General features: G+C 43.8%; 1 protein-coding gene across 1 annotated transcript in view; it reads left to right on the top strand.

Moving 5' to 3' along the window:
• The window catches only part of cdh13 (cadherin 13, H-cadherin (heart)), a 278,706-nt gene that overhangs the window by 225,429 nt on the left and 40,699 nt on the right, over positions 1 to 12,578 (top strand). Inside the window, exon 11 of the mRNA XM_030054250.1 lies at positions 1,863 to 2,005. Within this exon, the coding sequence (XP_029910110.1) occupies positions 1,863 to 2,005 (143 nt within the window). The remainder of the gene's footprint in view (positions 1 to 1,862; positions 2,006 to 12,578) is intronic.

The raw sequence follows: 12,578 nt of genomic DNA, 5'->3' as shown, positions 1-12,578 counted from the left end.
TGCAATAATCCATATTTATACCATATTTATGTGCAATAACCTATAGTGCAATACCTCCTGTCCATGTTTGCATTCGTACATATTTTTTTTTAATTTTATATATATTTATATTTATATTCCTTTCTTTATTTTTCTTGACTATTTGCTCTTTTAACTTGTACACTTGGAGTGTGGGAGTTGTTATTGTAACAAAAAGCAATTTCCCCCTGGGGATCAATAAAGTATTCTGATTCTGATTCAGATTCTGATTCTGATGCACTGCAAGGTCGTGCGCTGTCAACATCGCAGAGCACCTGATCCCCCCCACCGCCGCCTCGCCCCCCTCCCCTCCGGGCGAGCTCATCAGCAGCCCGAATCACTTCCCATCACGACCGTTATTAGCTAGCTCGCTCATTATCAAGCCCACCAAAAGCAATGTGGAAATGAAGAGTGGTGCACAGGTGTTTTCAGGACAGACGGCCGCCGGGTGTGTTTTTTTTTTCAAAAGCCACTTTTAAAGTCTGTCTGTATTTGAAGTTTGACTTTTGAAATTTGACCACATGGGTGGTTTATCATGAAAATCTGTTTGCGCCGTTGAATTAGTTGTGATTTTTTTTTTTTTTTTTTTTTTCTCTTAATGCGGCCTCTGCATTAGACCTATCCTTGATAGAAAGGGATTTTGGCGCAGCCTTGACGAGACTAATTGGCTGCCGTAACCAAACTTTCAGCATTCATCCGCTGCTCAGAATCAGCCTCGGAAAGACTCTGATGGCTATCACTTTAATTGGTCTGTTCAAAGTAATAATCCATGAAGTACCAACTCACTATCAACATAGCACCAAAATTACCCTCGTATAACTTATTTGGATTAAACTGTTGAGTCATCTTGAAAACAACCTAACCCTAATCCCAAAACTAGAACCCGAACTGATAAAAATCTAAACAAAATTAAAAGCCAACTTCTATTCTGTTGAGGTTAAATTAACTGTTTACGTTGGATGTGCTGATATGAAGCTACGCATCAGCCGTGACTTTAAAGCGTCAGATGATACAAAGTTGATAATAATTTCAGCGTTAATCTGATTTTGTGAACTGATTTCGTTTTCGTTTTGCTCAGGAAAAACCAAGCTGTTTTTCCTGAGATGTTTTTGTTTTTGTTTGCAGTTTTGTAGATTTATTTCAACCAAATCCTGTTTTAACACGGAAACAAGGTGGAATAAAAGTATGAAATATATAGAAATGTACATGTGAGGAGCACTAGGATACTTTGGATGTCTTTCTTGTATCTCTTCAGCTTGGGGTAGTGATACACACACACACACACACACACACACACACACACACACACACACACACACACACACTCATGTCCTCACATAGACACATGAAGAATGCTGCACCAGATCCTTCAGTATCTCTCATTTGCTGATATAACCTTCTCAAACTGGACCTTTGATATTTATTGATTGATTTATTTGTTTGTTTGTTTGTTTTGTTTGATGTATTTGTTTCTTTTGTCCTCTCATGAAATTACACATATGTTGAAATTACATGAGATATTGAACTGGCATCCTGCAAAAAAAATAAATAAATAAAAAATAAAATAAAATACATCCTGTTTGATACACTGGCTTGATTTGATTTGGTGCAAAGGCCATGAAACGCTGTCTACATGTGGATGATAATGTTAGATAATGAAAACTGCTAAGATGGAAAATAAATAAAAGCCGACCCCTAAGATCAAACAGGAGCAAAATCAAACAAGCAATCAAACATAAAACTTCAGAAAGGCTTTTTTTTCTTTCTTCTGTGAGATCCAGACAGTGTGTCGCTGAAGTGCTTTGTTTTTTGTGTTATTTATTTATTTTTTTTCTTTCTCCCAGGTACGCTATTCTGCGAGACCCGGCGGGCTGGCTCAGTGTGAATCCAGTCAGAGGAACTGTCAACACTTCAGCCGCGCTGGACCGCGAGTCGCCTTATGTCCACGACAACAAGTACACGGCCGTCTTCATCGCCACAGATAACGGTGAGCTGGGAGCACACTCTGTAAAACACAAGACTTTATTTACTTCAGACAAATACATTTTCATAAAAATAAACACCTGTTTTTGCTGTTGTGAATGTCTATATCCAGTTTATAAAAATCTTTGCTTGCTGTTCTTAACACTTTGCGTCTGGTACTTCTTCCTGGAAAAAAATGCTCTGGCTGCAGGAAGTGGTTTGTTTTGGGTCAACAGAAAGTAGTGATCGAAACTATAGTGTTAGAGGAAAAAGTGCAGACTTTAGGAACTCAGACACTTTCTAATGGACAGGTGATCTCTGGGAAATGCAGCGCAGAAACACCACAGCGACGAGCGCTTAGCACCAAAGATGCTTCATGAGGTATTTAACCCTATAAAGCCTGAACTATGAAAGAATTGGCAGAAAATTCAATTTTTTTTTTCTTTATTTAGTCCTATAACAAAATATATAAAAATAAATAAATAAATAAAAAAATAAAAAAATATGTTATTACACGACCTTTCTGGTGTATGATATATGATATGTACTTGAAGTGCCAATGGTATGGTCCAGGGTGAACAGGGGAAGTGTTCAAAGGTATACAACAGGATTTTGGTCAAGTATTGATTAAACTGAAAACGAAAAACGGAATTGAAAATGTGTATCATATATGATACAAATGGCTTTATAGGGTTAAAGGGTTTCACTGGAGACTAAAGTATGATACATGTGCAGTTCTCACCGGTAGATAAGTCCCCTCGTCATTCCTCATCATTCCGCATTAGCAGCGCCGAGCGCTTTCCAAAGACTTCCTCTCGGGTGCAGCGTGGCAGAATTGCACCGAACATGCGAAAAAAAGTTGTGCACAGCGCAGGTGCGGCCTTGGAAGGGGCTCGCCCGGCCTGTTTGTTTTACCTGGCCGCAGTGAAACTGTCATTATCCCGCGGACAATGAGATGGCCTTTTGTGGCGCTGTCAACATCGGACCATATGGCGGCTGGTTGGCAGTGTCGGCGGAGCTGCTGCTGAGAGCCGCGCCGAGGCACTGATGAAAGCACCGAGCGTCTCTCTGTCGCTCTCTCTCTCTCTCTCTCTCTCTCTTTGTCTCTGTATTTCTAGGTCTCTCTCCCTCTCTCTCTCTCTCTCGCGCCCTCTCTTTTTCCCTATCTATCTATCTATCTGGTCCCCTGCGCTCGGGGTGATTCTGACAGATCCATTAGAGGGCCTGTGAGATTCTATTAGTAGGCAGCAGAATAACGCTGTTGTGCTGGGGAAGGCTGTAGGCCCCTGGAAAGATGAGCATTCATAAGAGGAGTAAGGATGCAGCAGGAAGTGGAGGTGGAAGTGGAGGTGGAAGAGGCGCAACGGTCGGAAGAAGGAGATGACAAAGAGAAATGAAGGAAGATACTTTAGAGATAAGTGGGGAATTTTTTTTTTATAGCAGTATGGAAGTCTGTTAAAACATAAATCCATATAAAGTCACTCACCTGCAGTGATGGGAGTAACGGCGTTACAAAGAAACGGCGTTACTAACGGCGTTACTTTTATCAGTAACGAGTAATCAAAGAAATGACTGTTTCCCCCGTTACAACGCCGTTACCGTTACTGACAATAAAATGCGCCGTTACTAGCCGTTACTTACTACTAATAATTATTATTATTTTATTATCCTATTTAAAAAATGTGCGTCTTGTGGAGAAAAAGCGGTGTGTCAATTTTCAAACTGGTCGGACTTTGCAGTTTTTCGTAACTTATCAACATGCATGGAGAATGAGCACAAATTACAAGAAGTATATGTGTTCCCCAACGGCAGAGCAGATAATATCTCCGTCTGCCATACAGAAGACTGGGGGTTCAATTCCCCACCTGGACAAGCTGGCATCACTACTTTAAACTGTAATGAATTACTAAGCACGTTGAGCATGTTATTAAGTAACGTGCCCAACACTGACAATGATAGATGAAATTTGACAGCAATGTCCACACTGCAACAGCAACGCAAAAATATGTGCATTAATAAGAGGATTTAAGAAAAGAAAAAAAGTAATCATAAAAATTACTTTCCCCAGTAATTGAATTACTCTTCTGCAGCTGTAATTGAGTGGTAATCAAAATGACTTTTTTACAGAAGTAATTAGTAATTGTAACTTATTAGTTTTGTGAGTACCTGGTCCCAACACTGCTCACCTGCATCAGCCACTTCTGTGGTTGCTTTCTGAATGCTGATTATTTATTCTGCCATCTCCCAAAGGCACACCGAGGCTTTAAAAGGTTACCAAAGAGAAGTCGCAGGTTCATGTTTGTAACCCAAATCCACATGAATCTTATGTTTTTACTTTACATCCTGGTGTAAAGGTCTTTTCTCTCAGTGTAATAACACCCTGTCCTCGCTGTCATGTTTGAGGCTCGACTCTGTGTGGAAAAGCTTCCAGCAAGCCATGGCCGACTTTGTTTACATTCTCAGCGCGGTGCAGTTTGGACCAATAGGAGTCTGTCTTACCAGCTGATGACTACAACAAGTCGTCCAACCCGTGTAACCAGAGCGTTTCCTAAATTAGTGCCCCCTACTGGCGGCAAGAGCTCACAGTTTGGTTGTGTTTAGGCACTGAAAATACTTGGTTAAGGTTAGGGTATGGTTGAGGTTAAGGTTAGAGGGCCTTTGTCATCATGGTGACAATAATAAACAAAAGAATCAACAGAACTGGATACGGACAACAGACTTGCCTCACACAGGAGTCACACTCAGGTCTCTGGGTTGAAGTCCTGTGGCGAGGTGACCCACCCGCTCCATCTGGATTTAACTAAGCAAATAGGTAAGAGCCTCCTATTGGATAATTACTGCATGGGCGATTATCTTTCAGCTGGCAACAAATTGTTTAACCCCAACTGATGCAATGAGTAGCTTCTCATTTCTTAAACAACCACGTCGAAAGACACATCCCGTGGTCGTGGAAAAGATGTTAGTCTGTTTGAGAAGGGTCAAATCATTGGCATGCATCAAGCAGAGAAAACATCTAAGGAGATTGCAGAAACCACTAAAAATGGGTTAAGAACTGTCCAACGCATTATTGAAAACTGGAAGGATAGACCAGATTTACCCTGTTCCAGAGTGATGGGCGCATCAGGGTAAGAAGAGAGGCAGATGAAGTGATGCACCCATCATGCCTAGTGCCTACTGCACTGCCCCCAGCCTGTGGGGGCAGTGCTCTGATCTGGGGTCGCTGCAGTTGGTCAGGTCGAGGTTCAGCAACATGATGTGCGCAAAGAAGGAGGTCAGCTGACTACCTGAATAAACTGAACGACCAGGTGATTCCATCAATGGATTTTTTCTTCCCTGATGGCACGGGCATATTCCAAGATGACAATGCCAGGATTCGTCGGGCTCAAATTGTGAAAGAGTGTTTCAGGGAGCATGAGGCATCATTTTCACACATGGATTCGCCACAACAGAGTCCAGATCTTAACCCCGCTGAGAATCTGTGTGATGTGCTGGAGAAGGCTTTGCGCAGTGGTCCAACTCTCCCATCATCAATACAAGACCTTGTTGAAAAATTAATGCAACACTGGACGGAAATAAATCTTGTAACATTGCAGAATCTTAATGAAACAATGCCGCAGCGAATGTGTGCCGTAATCAAAGCTAAAGGCGGTCCAACGAAATATTAGAGTGTGTGACCTTTTGGTGGCGACTTTTTTTTTGGCCAGGCAGTGTACAACGGCATGTCACCTCAATGTCTGATTCATCACACTGGTGCTATTCACATTACCGGTAAGTAAAATGTAACTATGGGTTGTAATAAGCTGCTCGTACAAACGCCGTGCGGGGCTGGTTTCCTGGAGGACAGTCTTGATGTCAGTCAAGTCAAGACAGTGTTTTTGGATAATATTTAAAGTGCATTTCAACCCTCTTCATGTTTTATTCGGGCACTCGGTTTGTGAGACACATCGGAGTGAATTGAGAGGTGACAGTAAGTGAAACTGTTGCTATTCAAAACAGATGCGGCTGATGTGGGTGAGTGACTTTCCACGGCTTTATATCCCCCCAAAAATTACATGTACAGGCCAACGTTTTCATAAACTTCCACACTCCTTTAAGATTCTGTTTGCATCACCGGTGCTATTGTAGTTTTTGTGCACGGGTGTTACACACTATGCATGTAAATATGTAGATATAAGGGGTGAGGGGGAACTGAATGCATCTGGAGCCTTGCTGCTGCTGGGCCTCCATTCTGTATTAAATTAACATTATTAGCCACCAGCTACAGGCAGGGAGCACAATAAAATTCCTGCACCCAGACCTTTTATGATCTATTATGGCTGCGTGTGTGTGTGTGTGTGTGTTTGTGTGTGATGATGAAACACAAGCAGAGCACTGATGCCTGTTCGACCTCCGCCTCGCCTCTGCTGCTGCCACGCGCTCTGTCACCGAAGGACCAAATTTGCCCCGTCCCTCCAGCGATCTGTGCAATGATTGTATGACAACCCACCTATGTAGACGACTAACGGGATATCGATTGAACATCTTCATCTTTATCTTTATGTGGAGAACCCGGGTGAATACCTATCCACCCTGCACCTGAGAGGCAGACAGAGAGCTCTATCCAACAGAGGAGTGGAGGCGGAGGGCAGAAATGAGAAGTGCCGGTGCTCAGGAAAATTGGGATGAAAAAGAATGAATGGAATTAATAAGAAGTGAAGGAAGACGGTGAGAAATACTATGCAACAATACCATCACCGCAAAAACTCAAAATCTTACCAAGATTATTTGTCTTATTTCAAGTCAAAAATGTCTTATTCCTATTCAAAATATCTCATTACACTTAAAATAAGACATGATCACCTCAGAAGTAACTTGTTTTTAGATAATTGTCTCTTGTTTCAAGTGAAAATTTGCTTGAAACAAGTGAAAATTTGCTTGTTTCATTGGCAAAATTAGTTTCTTGTTGTGAAAATTGTCTAAAAATAAGTTACTTCTGAGGTGATAATGTCTTATTTTAAGTGTAATGAGATATTTTGACTAGAAATAAGACATTTTTGACTTGAAATAAGACAAATAATCTTGGTAAGATTTTGTGTTTTCGTATCCAGGTTTTATCCATATTTCATTACATCTAGCATTAAAAATGAATCCCCTGTATCGAGCATGAAATTGGATCATTCTCTATTTTAGGATCCCTCAAAATGTAAATACACCGCCAGTGGACTTTTGGCTCGCGGTGTTAGGGCGCAGAAACTTCAGTGGAGGGGTCAAAGTGTGGCTCACCAACACTTCAAATTACAGCAGATCTCGTTTCTGACTCAAGACTTGACTCCTCCGCCAGACTTAAAAATGATGGGTCGCTCCCATCGCCAGCTTAAGCGCACTTGACCTTGAGTGCGAGCCTGGAACAGGAGGAATACTCCTGATACATCGTTTGCATGGTTAGCAACAGATTGACTGCAGCTGCAGGGCGGGTCAGGCAGGGCAGCCCTCCAGGCTACCAGCACAGATGGTGAAAGATGGAGCGAGCGTACCACAGGGACGGAAGCCAGGACCGAGCAAGAGAGGCGGAGATGATGGACAGAAGGAGGACAAACAACAGAGGAGGCAAAGAGAGAGAGAGAGAGAAAAAAAGAGAGAAAATGATGAGAGGTGAAGTGAAGAGAGGGTTGCAGAAAAGAAAAGAGGGGCGAGTAAAGACAGGGTCCGGGGAGGAAGTGAGGTGGGGACGTGATGATGATGATGTTCGCGCGGCGGTCAGGGGTCATCTCGCAGCAGTCGCAGTCGCTCGGCGGGAGGTTGCAGTCTGTTGCCATAGCGATCAAACCGCACTCGCAGGAAAGTCAGACAGAGCCATTTGTCACTCCGCGATCTGTGAAGTTGTAGATTTGCATGACTTGCCCTGAGCGTGTGTGTGCGTGCATGCATGAGTGTGTGTGTGTGTGTGTGTGCATGCATGAGTGTGTGTGTGTGTGTGCGTGCATGCGTCTCTACATCTGTCTGGCTCCGTGCGGCGTCATTGTAACCACACACAATCTCTGCCTCCCTTCAGGTCGCTCTGTTTCAGAGTTAATGACTGAAAATCTGCAGCCCGGTTTAGCCTCGGCGGCGGCACCTGCCAGGCCGGCGGAGCTGAGCAATATTGTCTGAGCAGATATTGTTCCAAAACCCGAGCAGAGGGCTTGACGGGCTGTTTATATAAACTCTCATCAGTAGCTGCTGCTTTTGCGCGCCAGCAGATTCTCTTCTGCTCTCTGATTCTCCGCCGGGATGCCAGCTGTTCCCCCGGCCTCGCGCCCCGCTCCCTCACATCGGCTTGTGTGTTCAGTGTCTCCGGACTCGCCTCGCTGTGTGTGCCCCGGCGTGTGTCGGGGGTTCAGCGTGACTGGGCTGCGCGTGCGTTCGTCCCCGTTTCTAACGTCTTTGTCCTGGTACGTTCAGCGTTGCCCCTGCAAACCCAGCCTCTGCTGTATGTGTGTTGTGGCTGAATGTTTCCTCCTGTTCCTCATTTAAATGTTAAACCGCCTCCTGGTGCGAGCCATTTGTCATTTGGAAGCATGAATACATTATCAAAGGCCCGGTTGCCCAAAAACACGTAGGCGTGACACACATAGTCACACACACACTCACACACACACACAAGCACATAGACCTTCAGTCTCCACAGCCACTGAACCTGCCATTAAAACCTCTTAAGGTATGCGTCAAACACCGCTTTGAACACACACACATACAAAGAGGAGAGACCTAATATCAGACACACAAGTAAGGGGCTGCAGTGTACTGTATGTGTGTGTGTGTGTGTGTGTGTGTGTGTGTGTGTGTGTGTGTGTGAGCATGTGCATGAGTATGGGAGGCCGTTTAGGCAGTAATTCATACTTGCTTCCACATCTACCATCATACTCTCTCACACATACTATCATACTCTCTCACACACACTATCATACTCTCTCACACATACTACTATACTCTCATACACATGCCATCATACTCTCTCACACATACTACTATACTCTCATACACACGCCATCATACTCTCTCACACATACAACTATACTCTCATACACACGCCATCATACTCTCTCACACATACAACTATACTCATACACATGCCATCATACTCTCTCACACATACTACTATACTCTCATACACACGCCATCATACTCTCTCACACATACTACTATACTCTCATACACACGCCATCGTACTCTCTCACACATACTACTATACTCTCATACACATACTATCATACTCTCTCACACATACAACTATACTCTCTCACACACGCTATCATACTCTCATACACACGCTATCATACTCTCTCATACTCACTATCATACTCTCTCACACATACAATCATACTCCCTCACAAATACTACTATACTCTCTCACAAACACTATTATACTTTCAGTATAGTAGTATTTGTGAGAGAGTGTGATAGTATGTGTATGAGAGTATAGTAGTATGTGTGAGAGAGTATGATAGTATGTGTATGAGAGTATGATAGCATGTGTGAGAGAGTATGATAGTGTGTGTGAGAGAGTATAGTTGTATGTGTGAGAGAGTATGATAGTATGTGTATGAGAGTATGATAGCGTGTGTGAGAGAGTATGATAGCGTGTGTATGAGAGTATGATAGCGTGTGAGAGAGAGTATAGTTGTATGTGTGAGAGAGTATGATAGTATGTGTATGAGAGTATAGTAGTATGTGTGAGAGAGTATGATGGCATGTGTATGAGAGTATAGTAGTATGTGTGAGAGAGTATGATGGCGTGTGTATGAGAGTATAGTAGTATGTGTGAGAGAGTATGATAGTATGTGTATGAGAGTATAGTAGTATGTGTGAGAGAGTATGATGGTAGATGTGAAAGCAAGTATGAATTACTGCCTAAACGGCCTCCCATACATGAGTGTCTGCATCCATGTATCACTGTGATGCAACCTTCACTCAGTCCAAGAGGGAGCACCTGGTTAGAATGCAGAGCTTTGTTAATTGCAGGAATATTAAGTGTTTTACACTCACACACACACACACACACATACACTTACACACACACACGCACCCGCGCATACACACGCATTCAGTGTTAGGTCTCAGTATTCATCACAGTCAGATCACATTCCCTGTGGTTTAAATCAGAAGGAGGAGGCAGAAGGAGAGGAGCGAAGCTGAATTCTAATGGGTCACCCAAAGAAACTCTTTGGTGTTTGGCTAGATGTAAAACTAAATAGAACTGTGCCTCTGTGTGTGTGTGTGTGTGTGTGTGTGTGTGTGTGTGTGTGTGTGTGTGTGTGTGTGTGTGTGTGTGTCTACTCACACTTGCTGCATAGGACCAGAGCATGTTTTTAACCAACAGAGAGGTGACATTTTTGGGAAGTGAAGATATTTTCGGTGCTCCTCACAACTACAAAGGTAAATTCTATCTTATCAGTTAAGATTAGGGTTAAGATTAGAATTAGATTAGGGTTAAGATTAGAATTAGATTAGGGTTAAGGTTAGAGTAATGGTTTAGATTACGGTTATGGTTAAGACTAGGGAAAGGCAATTGAAGGCAGTAAAAAAAAAATGAACGGAAATCAGTGCAGTGTCCTCACAAAGATAGGTAGACAAAAATGTGTGTGTGTGTGTGTGTGTGTGTGTGTGTGTGTGTGTGTGTGTGTGTGTGTGATGTGTTTGGTGTGCCGTTCTGCATGTGCACAGGATGAGGGGGATATCACAGATTTAAGTGTGTGTATCCCTGCTGATTTTAGTGCTGTAGCACAATTCCAGGCGCTAATTGTGTTGGCCTTTACAGCAACCAAGAAATTGTGAATTTGGGTAATTGAGCAGCCCTCCTGCCCCTTCCCATCCTACGGCACACACACACACACACACACACACACACACACACACACACACACACACTCACAAATTCACAGACAGTGCCTTCAATCAGTGTGTTTGTCTCCACTAGAAACAAAGCCTCTGATGGATTCCCCCCATGCCGCACTAATGACAGACTTTCTAGGACAGAAAGAAGACGACCTCCGTCCGCCATATTTGCCTCGACTGTCTCTCGCTTCTTTATCTCCCATCTCCCTCCCTCTGCCTCTGCCTCTCCGTCTCCGCCGTCCTCTCTGCTCTCGTTTTCAGACAGGTCATTAAAACCAGACCTGGAGAACATACATTTAAAGCTCTTTCATATCAGACGAGAGAAGGCAGGCGCCGGTGGAGAGCCCTCTAACAGATGTGCTGAAGAAGATTTGGGCGGGGGGGTGATATCACACATCATTAAAGAATGTACTCACTCACCAAACAGCCCACACTTTCAGTGTTTTGCACCATAATCAGCCTGATATGACGGCGCTCGGCGGCGACGTGTCCTCCGAGTAGGCAGAGGCGTGTGTGTTTAATGTGCTCGTCGCAGTGCTAACCTCTGATGCAGTGCTAACCTCTGATGAATCAGCGTCCCAAGGACACACTGCAAAAAGTCCAAATCTTACCAAGATTATTTGTCTTATTTCAAGTAAAAAATGTCTAATTTCTAGTGAAAATGTCTCATTACACTTAAAATAAGACATGATCACCTCGGAAATAACTTGTTTTTAGACTTGTTTCAAGTGAAAATTCATTGAAACAAGTGAAAATTAGCTTGAAACAAGTGAAAATTGTCTAAAAACAAGTTACTTCAGACATTTTGACTAGAAATTAGACATTTTTACTTGAAATAAGACAAATATTCTTGGTAAGATTTGGACTTTTTGCAGTGCACGAGCGAGATAGCAGCGGCAGCCGAGAGAAAGCAAAGTTCCCTCTCCGGCGAAACTTGCACAAAGGTGTACTTTAATCACGGGCGTGACACGAGCCTGTTTACAAGATGCTGATTTCCCCCAAGAGGTTTTTTTTTTTTTTTGGTCGGTGGAAGTCAAGGAGGAATGAGGAGCAGAGAGAGAGAGAGAGAGAGGAAGAGGCTGGAGAGGTAGAGAGCTGAAGCAAGAGAGAGAGAGAGAGAGAGAGAGAGACAGTGTGTGTTTTGGGGTTAATGAGGCAGCACGACAAGACAGCAGAGGGAACAGGAGGCAAGGCAGCGTCAGGCTGTGATCTCCTGCACTTTCCGGAGCATATCCCATTACAGCGCCATTATCCTGGGTCAGGACGCCTTGCTTCCCTGCCCCGCAACCCGTCCCACGCCTGCGTCACTCCTGCCTGCTATGTATCAGGGTCATAATTGATTGGCTGGGCAGGAACACATTTCTGCAAGGTAGTTAACCTGCTCACCTCTGTGGCTGTCTCCATAAAGGGGACTGATGAAAAGAGATACAGACAGACAGCGAGGCCCGAAGAGAGAGAGAGAGAGAGAGAGAGAGAGAGAGAGAGCGGGGGCGAATAAACACATGGAGGAATCACACAACGCTCATTTTGTCCCTCTCGCGCTCCTCTCAGCTCTGCCCTTCCCACTAGTCCCTTCACTTGCTCTCCCTGTCATTTTTAATTTTCACCCTCCACCTTCCTCTCTATCTGTCCGCCGCGCTCTCCTCGATCCCCTTGCTCTGCATCCTCGACGCTCGCCTCGCCTCGCTATCTCTGCCCTTCTATTAGCCACAGTCTGCTCTTTAGCTATGGGTCTCAAGGCTCCG

The sequence above is a fragment of the Myripristis murdjan genome, chromosome 6 (genome assembly GCF_902150065.1).
Source record: "Myripristis murdjan chromosome 6, fMyrMur1.1, whole genome shotgun sequence".
In the NCBI taxonomy this organism is placed as follows: Eukaryota; Metazoa; Chordata; class Actinopteri; order Holocentriformes; family Holocentridae; genus Myripristis; species Myripristis murdjan.
This window is presented reverse-complemented; position numbering and strand designations above follow the sequence as displayed.